Source organism: Leucopleurus acutus (assembly GCF_964270905.1).
Source record: "Leucopleurus acutus genome assembly, chromosome: 16".
NCBI classification, from domain to species: domain Eukaryota; kingdom Metazoa; phylum Chordata; class Mammalia; order Artiodactyla; family Delphinidae; genus Leucopleurus; species Leucopleurus acutus.
This window is the reverse complement of record NC_139158.1, coordinates 74,037,321-74,049,322: the sequence shown is the minus strand read 5'-3', so window position 1 is coordinate 74,049,322 and position 12,002 is coordinate 74,037,321. Positions and strand designations below refer to the sequence as shown.

Genomic DNA, 12,002 nt, shown 5'->3' with positions numbered 1-12,002 from the left:
CTCTCCCCAAGGCTCTCTCCTCTCACATGCCCCTGACCCTGCTTCCGCCCCACTGGCTCCTATTCTGTGCCTCGAACACATTAAGACACTTCCTTCCATACAGCTTTTGCAAGGGCTGTTCCCTCTGCCTGGAATGCTCTTCCCATAGGTCTGCACATGGCTGGTTCTGCCTCATACTTTGGGTCTCTGTCCAATGTCACGTCTTCAAAGAGCCTTCCCCGATGACTCTATCTAAAGTTACCTCTCCCACCTCTCCTGACCCCTCAACTATTCGTCACTCTCTATCCGAACACCACTTTTATTTGCTTCATCGCGTTCAACACCTCTTATTTGCTGCCCTGTTGATTGTCAGTCTCTCCCTCCAGCCCTGTAATTGCCATGAGGGCAGAAGTCGTATCTCCTCTGTCCACCACTGCAACTCTAGTACTTGAGATAGATCCTGGCACACAGTAGGTTCTCAGTAAAACTGCTAAATGAACGAATGAACGACTGGACACCCAGCTCAGGCAGCGCCTTAGAGACGGCAGGGAGGGGCCGCAGCGCCACACTCACCGTGCATCTGGTAGGTGTACGGGCTCTGTCCAGTGGGGGCGGTGCTGAAGCTGGAGCCATAGCCGAGGAATCCACTCTGGCCAGGGGAATGGTTCAAGCTGTCTTCTGTCTTGATGCCTTGGAAGGAGGAGAGAGAATCACCAGGCACACATAATTAGGATGCTTCCTTGTCACCCGCAGAAGAGCTACTGCGTCAAGACAGCACGTGGTTTTATCAGCTTCCAGACTGGTTGCAAACTGGTGGTTTGTGAGCTGAACTTAGCCTACACACGTGTCTTGCTTGGCCTGCGTATTTTAAAGGAAAATCTGAAATTGGTTGTTTTTGTTTAAAAATCAGGAGATTTCTCCAAAAAATCTAGACTTATGGCTTCTCTTGAGCAACAGGATGACCTAGAAACCTCATCCCTGTGTTTCCGTGTGATGACAGGCTGCCCCCGTAGCTCCCGATTTGTGTGTTTCCCAGGTCACCATGGAGCCCATATTGTCTCTGAGACATGGAGGCTAGTTTTAAGGTACTATTTTTTCATTGCAGTTTTTTTGGTGTTTTTTCGTCCTAGGACATGTGCAAAAGTGCGAAAGGGAAAGGCAGGCTAAGAGAGTCTCATGTTTTGCACACGCAGTCAGCTTCAGGCTTCCTGCCTGGCCCTGAGGGTAGTGAGTTTACAACCCCTTACTCCAAGGACTAGCTCCATGTATGGCTTAAAAGTACATCAGGATTTGGGGTGAAGGTATTACATGAACCACCTCTCCTCTGTAAAGATGATGCCCCTTCACCCTAAGACACACTCCCCACTCTTCTCATGGGTGGACCTGCTTATCCAAAGGCCACACTTACAAATCTGCCTTCTGTTTCAGCCAAACTCTGACATGCTTCCCCAAGGCACAGGCACCAATTCCATGAGCCACTGGCTGGAGAAGGAATTGTATTGAGGGAGGAGGCTGACCCGCCAGTAGCCCATACATTGTATTTTTATTGAAAATATAATCAACTTTGCTTACCTTTGTCTTATGGGTGTACGATAGTATTTCAATACTATTTAAATTTGAAATTTTTAAAAAGAACTCTGCTAGTTCTGGGGATGGTTTTGTAGCTATGGTTTCCCTCCTTCTCACCCATTCACCCCCATAAATAAAGAGAATGCTTAGCGAGGTAAAAATGACGGATTTTGAGTCAAGTGGTCTGTGCTGGCGTCCGGGATGGTTTGCTTCATTACTTGGTGACCTGGACAGTTTCTCCTTCAACCCCAGCCTGGAAGTCCCCTCCCTTATGAAATAAGATGCTGACCCCCACCGGCAGGATTGTTGGGAGATGAAAAGAAGGGGAAAGAATGAACATATAAAGCTGTGGGTGAGGTACTTAGAAACACACACCTCTTTCATCTTCACAACAATCCCATGAAATAGGCGATATTACTTTCCCTATTTTAAAGATGTGGAGACTGAGGTTCAGAAAGCCAGGTCACTCGATCAGCATCTTGTAATCAGCAGGTAACTCTGAAGTCTAGGTTTTCTTTTCCTTCTCTTGATACCTCTCAATAATGGGTGTGAAAGGATTTTCTGCACTAGACGGTGCTCAATTTCAGTGATGACAGTGACGACAGCAACAAGCTATATTTATACGGCACCTTCTTTTGCTTCATCTGCCAGGGATGGTTAACGGTGTATTCAGTACAGTCTGTCTCCTGGTGCAACTAGAGTCAAATCTAAACTCCTTGGGTGACGTGTTCCTACGTGGGCTCTGCTCACCCCTCTGACCTCTGCCTTCTCCAGGCTCCCTCCTCCCTCTGCTCAAGCCGTGTTCTCAGTCACTTCACTCATTTTAGTGTCTGAACGGAAATTCAAAGTAAGGAATATCACTGCTCATTCAGCCAGTCTCCTGATGATGGATTCTAGGTCGATTCCAATTTTTTTTTTTTCTATCACAATCCAAGATAGAATGGACAACATTAGAATGTTTGTCTAGGATGGATACAAGAAGAGGAATTGCTAAGTCAGAGGGTACATACATTTTTCATTTTTAACTAGACAGACACAGACAAAACTGCAAGAATATGTCTTTAGACTCAGGGCCTTTGCACATGCTCTTCTCTCTGCCCTGGAATGCACTTCCCTCCACCCCCTTCTTTATCGGGCTAATGCCTTCTCATCCTTGATTTCTCAGCTTAAATGGTGCTCCCCCAGAAAGGCCTTCCATGACCTGAGTCAGCCCCCTGATTACTCCCTCCAGAGCACCCATTTTTTCTATGGCTCTCATCACAGTTCATGGGCTTAACATCTGTTCTTTCCTTAGGCTGAGAGCTCCAGGAGGGTGGGGGCTGGGCTGGGCTTGTCCACTGTGGCGTCCCCACACCTGGCTCAGTGCCAGGCGCACAGCAGGTGCTCAATAAATATCTGTCGAATGAATGAATATGGAAGAAAACAAATGAAAAAATTTCACCTCTCCTTCTGTTTGCTGAAGTGGATGGATCATAAAATTCTAACCCATGAGAAAGGGGGAGAGAATATGGTGGAGGCACACAAAAGGCTTAGTTCTGTAAATCAGGGTTGCCCATATTTGGTCCATGAACCAGTCACCAGCTCATGATGAGAAAGCACAGAAACTGAGAAGTAAGTATTTAGAAACTTTCATAGCAACTTGAACTTGCTATGGCATCTAAGGTCATATCCCTAGGCTTCTATTTTGTATGAGTTTTTTAAAATTTTCATTTTTCTATTCATTATTTTTCTCGCATTTTACCAAAGAGTCAGTCCATGATGAATTAGAAATTAAAAAGCAAAAAGCCCGGGCTTCCCTGGTGGCGCAGTGGTTGAGAGTCCGCCTGCCGATGCAGGGGACACGGGTTCGTGCCCCGGTCTGGGAAGATCCCACGTGCCGCGGAGCGGCTGGGCCCGTGAGCTGCGGCCGCTGAGCCTGCGCATCCGGAGCCTGTGCTCCGCAACGGGAGAGGCCACAACAGTGAGAGGCCCGCATACCGCAAAAAAAAAAAAAAAAAAAAAAAAAAAAAAAAAAAAAAGCAAAAAGCCCAAAACTGGTCTTTTACCTCCAGGTGAGAAGCACTGCTCTAAGAGATTCAGTTCAAAGGAAATCTGGTGACGGTCTGGTCTGAGGACAGGCTGGTGGCATCAGCTCTCCTGCCCTCTAAGCATTTCTCATGAATATCTTTACAGCAAAGAGAACAAGGCCTCCAACGATGCTTAAGAACTACCTACAGGTTCCACTGTCTTCAGCTCATGGGAGTACAGAAGGGAGCATGTGCATTTCAAAGAGGTTGTCAGCCACAGAGATGCACTGGGCATTCATCCATTCATTTCACAAACATGCAAAATAATACTCTACACCTGGGGTCAGCTAACTCTGGCCCATGGGCCGAAGGTGATCTGCTACCTGTTTTTGTAGATAAAGTTTTATTGAAACACAGATACAGGCATGCCTCAGAGATATTATGGGTTCAGTTCCAGACCACCACTATAAATCAAATATTGCAATGAAGCAAGTCACAAGGATTTTCTGGTTTCCTAGTGCATGTAACAATTATGTTTACACTATACTGTAAATTAGCAACTGAATTTGTGTAATATTCTAAATCCTTTGTTGTCATTTCTATAGTCTTCACAGCATCTTCACCAGGAATAGATTCCATCTCAAGAAACCACTTTATTTGCTCATCCATAAGAAGCAACTCCTCATCCAGTTTTATCATGAGTTTGCAGAAATTTAGTCCCGTCTTCAAAGACTCCACTTCGAATTCTGGTTCTCTTGCTATTTCTGCCACATCTGCAGTTACTTCATTTCCTTCACGGAAGTCTTGAACTTCTCAAAGTCATCCATTAGTGTTGGAATCAACTTCTTCCAAACTGCTATTAATGTTGACATTTTGACCTCTTCCCATGAATCACCATCTAGACTGGTGAATGCTTTCCTGAAGGTTTTCAATTCACTTTGCCCAGATCCATCAGAGGAATCACTATCTAAACCAACAACAGCCTTACAAAATGTGTTCCTGAATAATAAGATTTGAGAGTTGAAATTACGCCTGATCCATGGGCTGCAGAGTGGACGCTGTGTTAGCAGGCATAAAAACAACATTCGTCTCATTGTACATCTCCATCTTAGCTCTGGGGTGACCAGGTGCATGACCAATGAGCAGTAATATCTTGAAAGGGATCTTTTTTTCTGAGAGCTAGGTCTCAACAGTGGGCTTAAAATATTCAGTAAACCATGCTGTAAATGGATGTATTCTCATTCAGGCTTTGTTGTTCCATTTATAGAGCACAGGCAGAGTAGATTTAGCATAATTCTTAAGGGCCCTAGGCTTTTCAGGATAGTAAATGAACACTGGCTTCAACTTAAAGTCATCAGCTGCATTAGCCCCTAACAAGAGAGTCAGACTGTCCTTTGAAGCTTTAAAGCCAGGCATTGACTTCTCCTCTCTAGCTATGAAAGTTCTAAATGGCATTTTTTTTTTCCAGGTATGTGGTAAATTAGTGTTTCCTTTGTTTTAATTACAATTTCTTTCCTACTCAGAAACATTTTCAAAGTATGATATCTGCGTCAATTAAAAAAAACAATGGAAATAAATAGCACAGACATAAAGAATGATAAGGATGTGTGTTTCACGGAGCATCCTAAATACCTATTTGAAAATTCTGAAGCATTTGGAATATTTTCTTATTGAATATCTTAACTGTACATATCTATCACTGAGACATTTAACTGTACATATCTATCACTGAGACATTTATTTTAAACTAAAAAGTTCTTCCTTGTTTGTAAAAGTAGTACATACCAGCCTTCATTGCACTTTTCTTTAAACATCCACAGTTGTTTTGTATATACTGTCAGCGTACAAGATTAATTATTTCTAAAGGGAATGAAACTTACGGAAAAGGATCAAAATTAACTTAGCATTCCCTTTTATTCAACAGAGCTATGGCACAGAAAAAAACAAAACAAAACAGAAAAATAAACAAGCGAGACAGATGGATGGGTAGGGTCAAAAAAGGGAGGAGAAAGGATAGGACCAGATCCTAGTGAGCTATAAATCTCACCAGAGGGTTGACGGAGATTGAGATTGGTGGATCAGGCCAGGAGACAGAGCTAAGTAGGAGAGGAGTTCTTAATAGAATCAAAAAGAGGGTTGGAAGTTAGGAAAGAGTAGTAGTAAATGTGATCATATGGAAAAGGGAATGAGTTCTTAAACCTGATACAGAGCATCTTGTGAACATTAAAATATCTCTACAAGGATAGGTGTGTGCCTTCCACATTTCCCTCCAGGCTGTTTTGAATGTGCCTTGAATTCATATTCCACAGTTGCAGAACGAACTGCCACAAACGTAGTGGCTGAAAACAAAACTCATTTTTTCACTCACAATCCTGTAGGTCAGAAGTCTGGGTGGGCTCAACTGGGTTCCATGCTTAGAGTCTCACGAGGCAGAAATCAAGGTTTTGGGCAAACTGGGCTCTTATGTGGGAGCTCTGGGGAAGCATCCATTTCCAGGCTCATTCAGATTCTTGGAAAAATCCAGTTCCTGTATCTGCAGATTTGAAATCCCTTCATCCTTGCTGGCTGTCAGCTGGGGACCATTTTTGGCTCCTGGATTCCACCTCATTCCTTCTCACTCCCTCCATCTTCCAATCAGTAACGTTCCATCAAGTCCTTTCCATGACTTGCATCTCTCTGACTTCCTCTTCTGTCGCCAGCCACGAAAAACTTTCTGCTAAATGGCATTTTCGAATCAAAGGCTCCATCTACATTGATAATCTGTCGTCTAGTGTAGACGCCTTTATGACTTATCTTAGCTGGATCTTCTGGGTAACTTGCTGCAGCTTCTCCATCAGCACTTGCTGCTTCGCCTTGCACGTTTACGTCATGAAGCTGGCTTCTTTCCTTAAACCTCATGAACCCACCTCTGCTAGCTTTAAACTTTTCTTCTACAGCTTCCTCACCTCTCTCAGCCTTCAGAGAATTGACGAGAGTTAGGGCCTTGTGCTGGATTTGTCTTTGGCTTAAGGGAATGTTGTGGCTGCTTTGATCTTCTAGTCAGACCACTAAACCTTTCTCCTTATCAGCAATAAGGCTGTTTCACTTTCTTACCATTCCTGCGTTCACTGCAGTAGCACTTTTTAATGTCCTTCAAAACTTTTTCCTTTGTATTCACAACCTGGCTAACTGTTTGGCACCAGAGGCCCAGCTTTCAGCCTGTCTTGGATTTTGACATGCCTTCCTCACTAAGCTTAACCATTTTTCGTTTCTTCTTCATTTTAAAGTGAGATATGCACGACTCTTTTTTTTTCACTTGAATACTGTGAGGCCATTGTAGGGTTATTAATTGGCCTAATTTCATATTGTTGTGTGTCAGGGAATAGGGAGGCCCGAGGAGAGGGAGAGAGATGGGGGAAACGGCTGGTTGGTGGGGCAGTCAGTACACAACATTTATTGACTAAATTCGCCATCTTACGTGGGCACATTTCATGGAGCCCCCAAACAATCACAATAGTAACACCAAAGACCACTGATCACAGACCACCATAACAAATATAGTAATAATGCAAAAGTTCAAAATATTGCCAAATTGCCAAAATGTGACACAGAGACACGAAGTGAGCAAATGCTGTCGTAGCAGGGTTGCCACAAACCTTCAATTTGTAAAAAACGCAGTATCTGTGAAGTGTAATAACGCGAAGTGCAATAAAACAAGGTATGTCTGTACACCCATTTGTTTATGTATTATCTGTGGCTGCTTTCAAGATACAGGGCAGACCTGAATCTTTCTGACAGACACTGTATGGCCTGCAAAGCAAAAAATATTTATTATCAGGCTCTTTACAGAAAAAGACTGCCGACCTCTATTCTTCGTAAAGTAATGCAGAGCAATGATAAACAGCAAATCCAGGGGCGAAAGGGAGGTAACCTCCCTTTATTTTTCATGTTGGATGGTCAGCTCATGGGTATTTGTAGTGCTACTCTTTACACTTTTACATATGTCTTAAATGTTGCATAATAAATTGAGAAAAAAATACTCCACACTCCTGACCTCCTTGCCTCTAGTTTGCTCAACTGTGTTATTATTTCCCTGCAGCTATTTAAACAAAGGTAATAATGCTATTTGCCAAGGAGAAAAGTTTCCCAACAAGATTCAGCAAGGTTTGTCCAGACAGTGAGCAAACACTGCTTGCTCAGGCACAGGCGTATGTGAAGGGAAAGGGTTTTTTATCCCAGCTGTCGTTACTTAGTGATGTGGACATTCCAGGTGTGTGTGTGTAGCAGCCTGGCTTCAGCTGTACTGACTGAACATTTCCCTTGGGCCAGGCCCTGTGAGTTAAACCCTTTATAGAGATCAGGAGTTGACACATGATGGCCCACTGCCTGTTTATGTAAAATAAAGTTTTATTAGAACACAGACACACCCATTAGTTTACATATTGTTTGGCTGCTTTCATGCTTCAATGGCAGTGTTGAGTGGCCCAGAAAGCTGAAAATATTTATGATCTGGCCCTTTACAGAGAAAAGGTAGCTGATCCCCAATGTAGATGATCTCATTTAATGCAACAACATTTGTTAGGAAGCCAGACTTAGGAGGAAAACTGCCCAGAGTCTGAGGACCAGCAAGGGGCAGAGGTGAGGTGTGAACCCAGAACGTGTGATCTTACCACTTGCGCTGTATCGTTAGGGCACAGAGCCTTTGAAAGTAACTGGGACTTTGAACCAAATTAATTTCCACCGGATGCCATGTTTTGTCTGGGAACAGGGTTAGTTTTCTCTTTCACGCTGAAAAATAATCCAGCTTCATGTTTCTTGGCTGTCAGCCAGGCAGGGTAACTTACGTGTGATTTTATCACAAGTCTTCTGGCACAAGAGGGACAGAAGTTAGAAGAGATGCCCACACCAGTTGGCCAAGGTCTGTCATAGGTAATCCCCCAGGATTTCTGGAATGTGTGCTCAGGCAGTGGAGCTCAGCAGTGAAGGGCTTAGACTCCAGATCCAGGCTGCCTGGGTATAATTCCACCTCTGCCGCCGACCAACTGGGGGACCTTGGGCGAGTTATTTATCCTCTCTGAGCCTCCATTTATTTATACCTTGAAAGAGGATAACGATGGAACTTTCCTTGGAGGGTTGAGTGGGGGTTTAAAAGGACAAGTAGACACAGAGCCCTGAGAACTGTGGGTGGCAGCATCCCAGTGATGCAGCATCTCAAAGATGCAGTATCTCAGGGAATACCCCGGGGGTCCAGTGGTTAGGACTTCATGCTTTCACTGCTGAGGGTCTGGTTTCAGGGAACTAAGATCTCACAAGCTGTGTGGCGCAGCCAAAAAAAAAAAGGGTTTTTTTTTTTTTGAAGATGCAGCATCTCAGTGGTGCAGAAACTCAATGATGCACATCTCAGAGATGAAGCATCTCAGTGACACAGCATCTCAGTGATGGTGTCCATGACCAACGCCTGACCAGGTGCTCTGTGACCTGTCACTCCTGACTCCACAACTGCTCTTGAGTATGTCTACTTCTGTCTGTTCACTGCCCCCCCCAGGTCTCCACCATTGCTCTACTCCAGACTTTATCAGTCTCCCAACCTACCTTCCTTTTTCTCCTCTTGCTTCCCTCCAATCCAACCTCCCCACAGCAGCCAAAGTGATCTTTAAAAAACCCAGATTGTATCAGATAGCCCTGTGTTTATAAATCTGCCAATGAGCTCCTGCTTCACTTGGAATAAAATCCTTCCCAGGCGCTAAGGCTCTGCCCACCTCGCCTACCTCATCTGTGTACTGTGTTCCAGCCACTGGGCTTCCTGGATTTGCCAAGTCCATCTTCCCAGGGGTGGTCACCTCGGCCTGGACACCCTCCCTCCTGTGCTTACGAATGGTCACCTCTCAGTTCTCAGCTGAATCAGCTCCTCATGTAAAAGGCCTTCCCTGGCGCTAGAACCTATATTAAATCTTGCTTGTTCTTTACCCTGTCACAGCCTTCTTGTCTTCCTTTATATCACGCATCATAATTTGAAATAACACCTACAATTTTTAAAAGTTCATGTAATTTCTTTCTTCCTCTAGGCTAGGGGTTGCAAACTTAAATGTCTTCAGGGGACAGGCAGCTAACTCAAGTGAGTAATGAGGGTGGGGGAGGACTGTGGTGAACACAGGCTAATAGGGTCAGCCCTACTCAGAGACACCTACTCCTGACACAAAAAATGTGGGCCCAATGCTCCCCGATCATCTGTCGTTTTTTTAAAAGACATTAGGAATATAAACTTCTATGTAAACATTTCCCATTTAAAAATTGGCAATTAATTTTTTAAATGTCAAGTATATTTTATAGGTTAAAAAGAATATCCAAGGGCCACATTATCTGTTGGCCTTCACTTTCCAGCCTCTGTTCTAGACTGTAAGCTGCACAAACACAGGGCCCATTCCGCTTGTTGACCACTGTATACTCAGCACACGACCCAATGCTGAATGAATGAATGAATGAACAAAAGAACAGGGCAGAGGAAGGGAGGGAGAAGAGGGAGGAAAAAAATTCAAGATTCAGTCTCTGCACTGAAGCCACACCATCTAGTTGGCAAGACAAGATGATCTGATTAATTTAACCGTTGAAGAAGCTGAGGCGTGGAGAAGCCAGGGGCAGTTGAGTCTGGAAGGAAGGCCTCCTGCCTGCAATCCTGTTCTTTCCACCGGATACCATGGATTTGGGTGGATCGGAAAGCCATCTGTATGGATGTCTGTGCTTTCTGCCTGCCCCCTCCTCCTCTGGGGACCACCCCTTCCTCACACTCAGATCAGTTCTCTGGGGTGAGCCTGACCTGATCATTGGTGCCACTGGTGGACATGGGGCCATCCAGAGCATTCCATCTTTCGGCCCCAGGGTCTGACCACGGGAGTCCAGGTAGAGAGATCTCTGGGACAATGTGGCAAGTCCTGGACAGTGGAGGCTCTCTTTTTGGGGAGTTCCAGCCTGGAACTGCTAGGGCTGCCTTTGGCACCACAGTGGAGAGCCTGCCTGAGACGGAAGCCCACACAAAGGGAAGCAGAGAGACTAATTCCTCCTATTATCATACCTGGATCCAGCCCTGCCTGAAGCTAAAGCCTTAAGATTTTTCTGCTCTGTTTGCAATAAACATCCTTATTTTCTTAAGTTAATTAGCATTGGATTTTTGTTGTTTGCTACCAAAAGGGCTTTGGTTGATACATCAATTAAGATGGGAAGAAATCACATGAATAAAAGCCACAGGGGCTTCCCTGGTGGCGCAGTGGTTGGGGGTCCGCCTGCCGATGCAGGGGACATGGGCTCGTGCCCCGGTCCGGGAGGATCCCACATGCCGCGGAGCGGCTGGGCCCGTGAGCCATGGCCGCTGAGCCTGCGCGTCCGGAGCCTGTGCTCCGCAACGGGAGAGGCCACAACAGTGAGAGGCCCACATACCGCAAAAAAAACCAAAAAACAAAAAACCAGTGTGATGGTTAATCTTATGTGTCAACTTGGACCACGGGGTGTCTAGACATTTGGTCACACATTATACTGTGTCCGTGAGGGTGTTTCTGGATGAGATTAATTTGAATCAGTGGACTGAGTAAAGCAGATTGCCCTCCCTGATGTTGGTGGGCCCCATCCAATCAACTGGAAACCTGAATAGAACAACAGACTAAGTAAGAGGGAACTCCTTCTGTCTGAGTGCTGAGCTGGGACACTGGTCTTTTCCTGTCTTCAGACTCCAACTGAAAAATGAGCTCTTCCTGGGCTTGGGCCTGCCAGCTTTCGGACTAGAACTTACAACATCAGCCCTCCTGTTTCTCAGGCCTTCAGACTCAGGCTGGAATGACATCCTCTTCCATCTCCTGGGTCTTTAGCTGGCCAACTGCAGATCTAGGGACTTCTCAGCCTCCATTACCGGGTGAGCCAATTCCTATGATAAATGTATCTCTCTGTCTCAGCTCCATCCCATTGGTTCTGTCTCTCTGGAGAACCCTGACGAATGCTCACAGGGACAGGTGAGCAGTGGATGGTGAGCCTAGTTCACTGAGCCTCCAGTTCTTGGCAATAGTGTTCTGACTGTCAAGGTTGCATGTCTCTTGTTTTTGCCTTCCCAGCATCCATTTTTCCTTCTTCTGACACCACCACGGGGTTTTCCTTTAAGAGAACCATCCCTTCCTCATATACAATCCATATGCTTCACCCTCCAATTACCTCCCTCACCTCTACCTCCTTGCTTGTGCTAAGGGTCAACATTGGATTCTGGTGGAACTACTGGGAAAGATGAGATGTCCTTCTGCTGAGAGTGCTGAGCTGAAAGTAGGCAAACCTGGAGTTGACAGGTACAGTCTCTGCTGTCACATGGGAAGAACCCATGTGGAGGTAAAGACAACTCAGAGGAAAACATCTGAAGATGGAGTGAGACATCTTCCTCGTGATATCATTCAAGCACCTGGATCCAGCCATACCTGCTATCAGTCGTATCCCCAA

General features: G+C 45.2%; 1 protein-coding gene across 4 annotated transcripts in view; it reads right to left on the bottom strand.

Annotated features, from left to right (window-relative positions):
* Positions 1–12,002, bottom strand: part of EYA2 (EYA transcriptional coactivator and phosphatase 2) — a gene marked incomplete at both ends in the record, with an annotated part of 173,342 nt that overhangs the window by 145,012 nt on the left and 16,328 nt on the right. For all 4 annotated transcript variants that reach the window (XM_082856786.1, XM_082856787.1, XM_082856784.1 and 1 more), the window contains one exon: positions 553–669. In XM_082856786.1, coding sequence (XP_082712912.1) covers positions 553–669 — 117 coding nt within the window. The remainder of the gene's footprint in view (positions 1–552; positions 670–12,002) is intronic.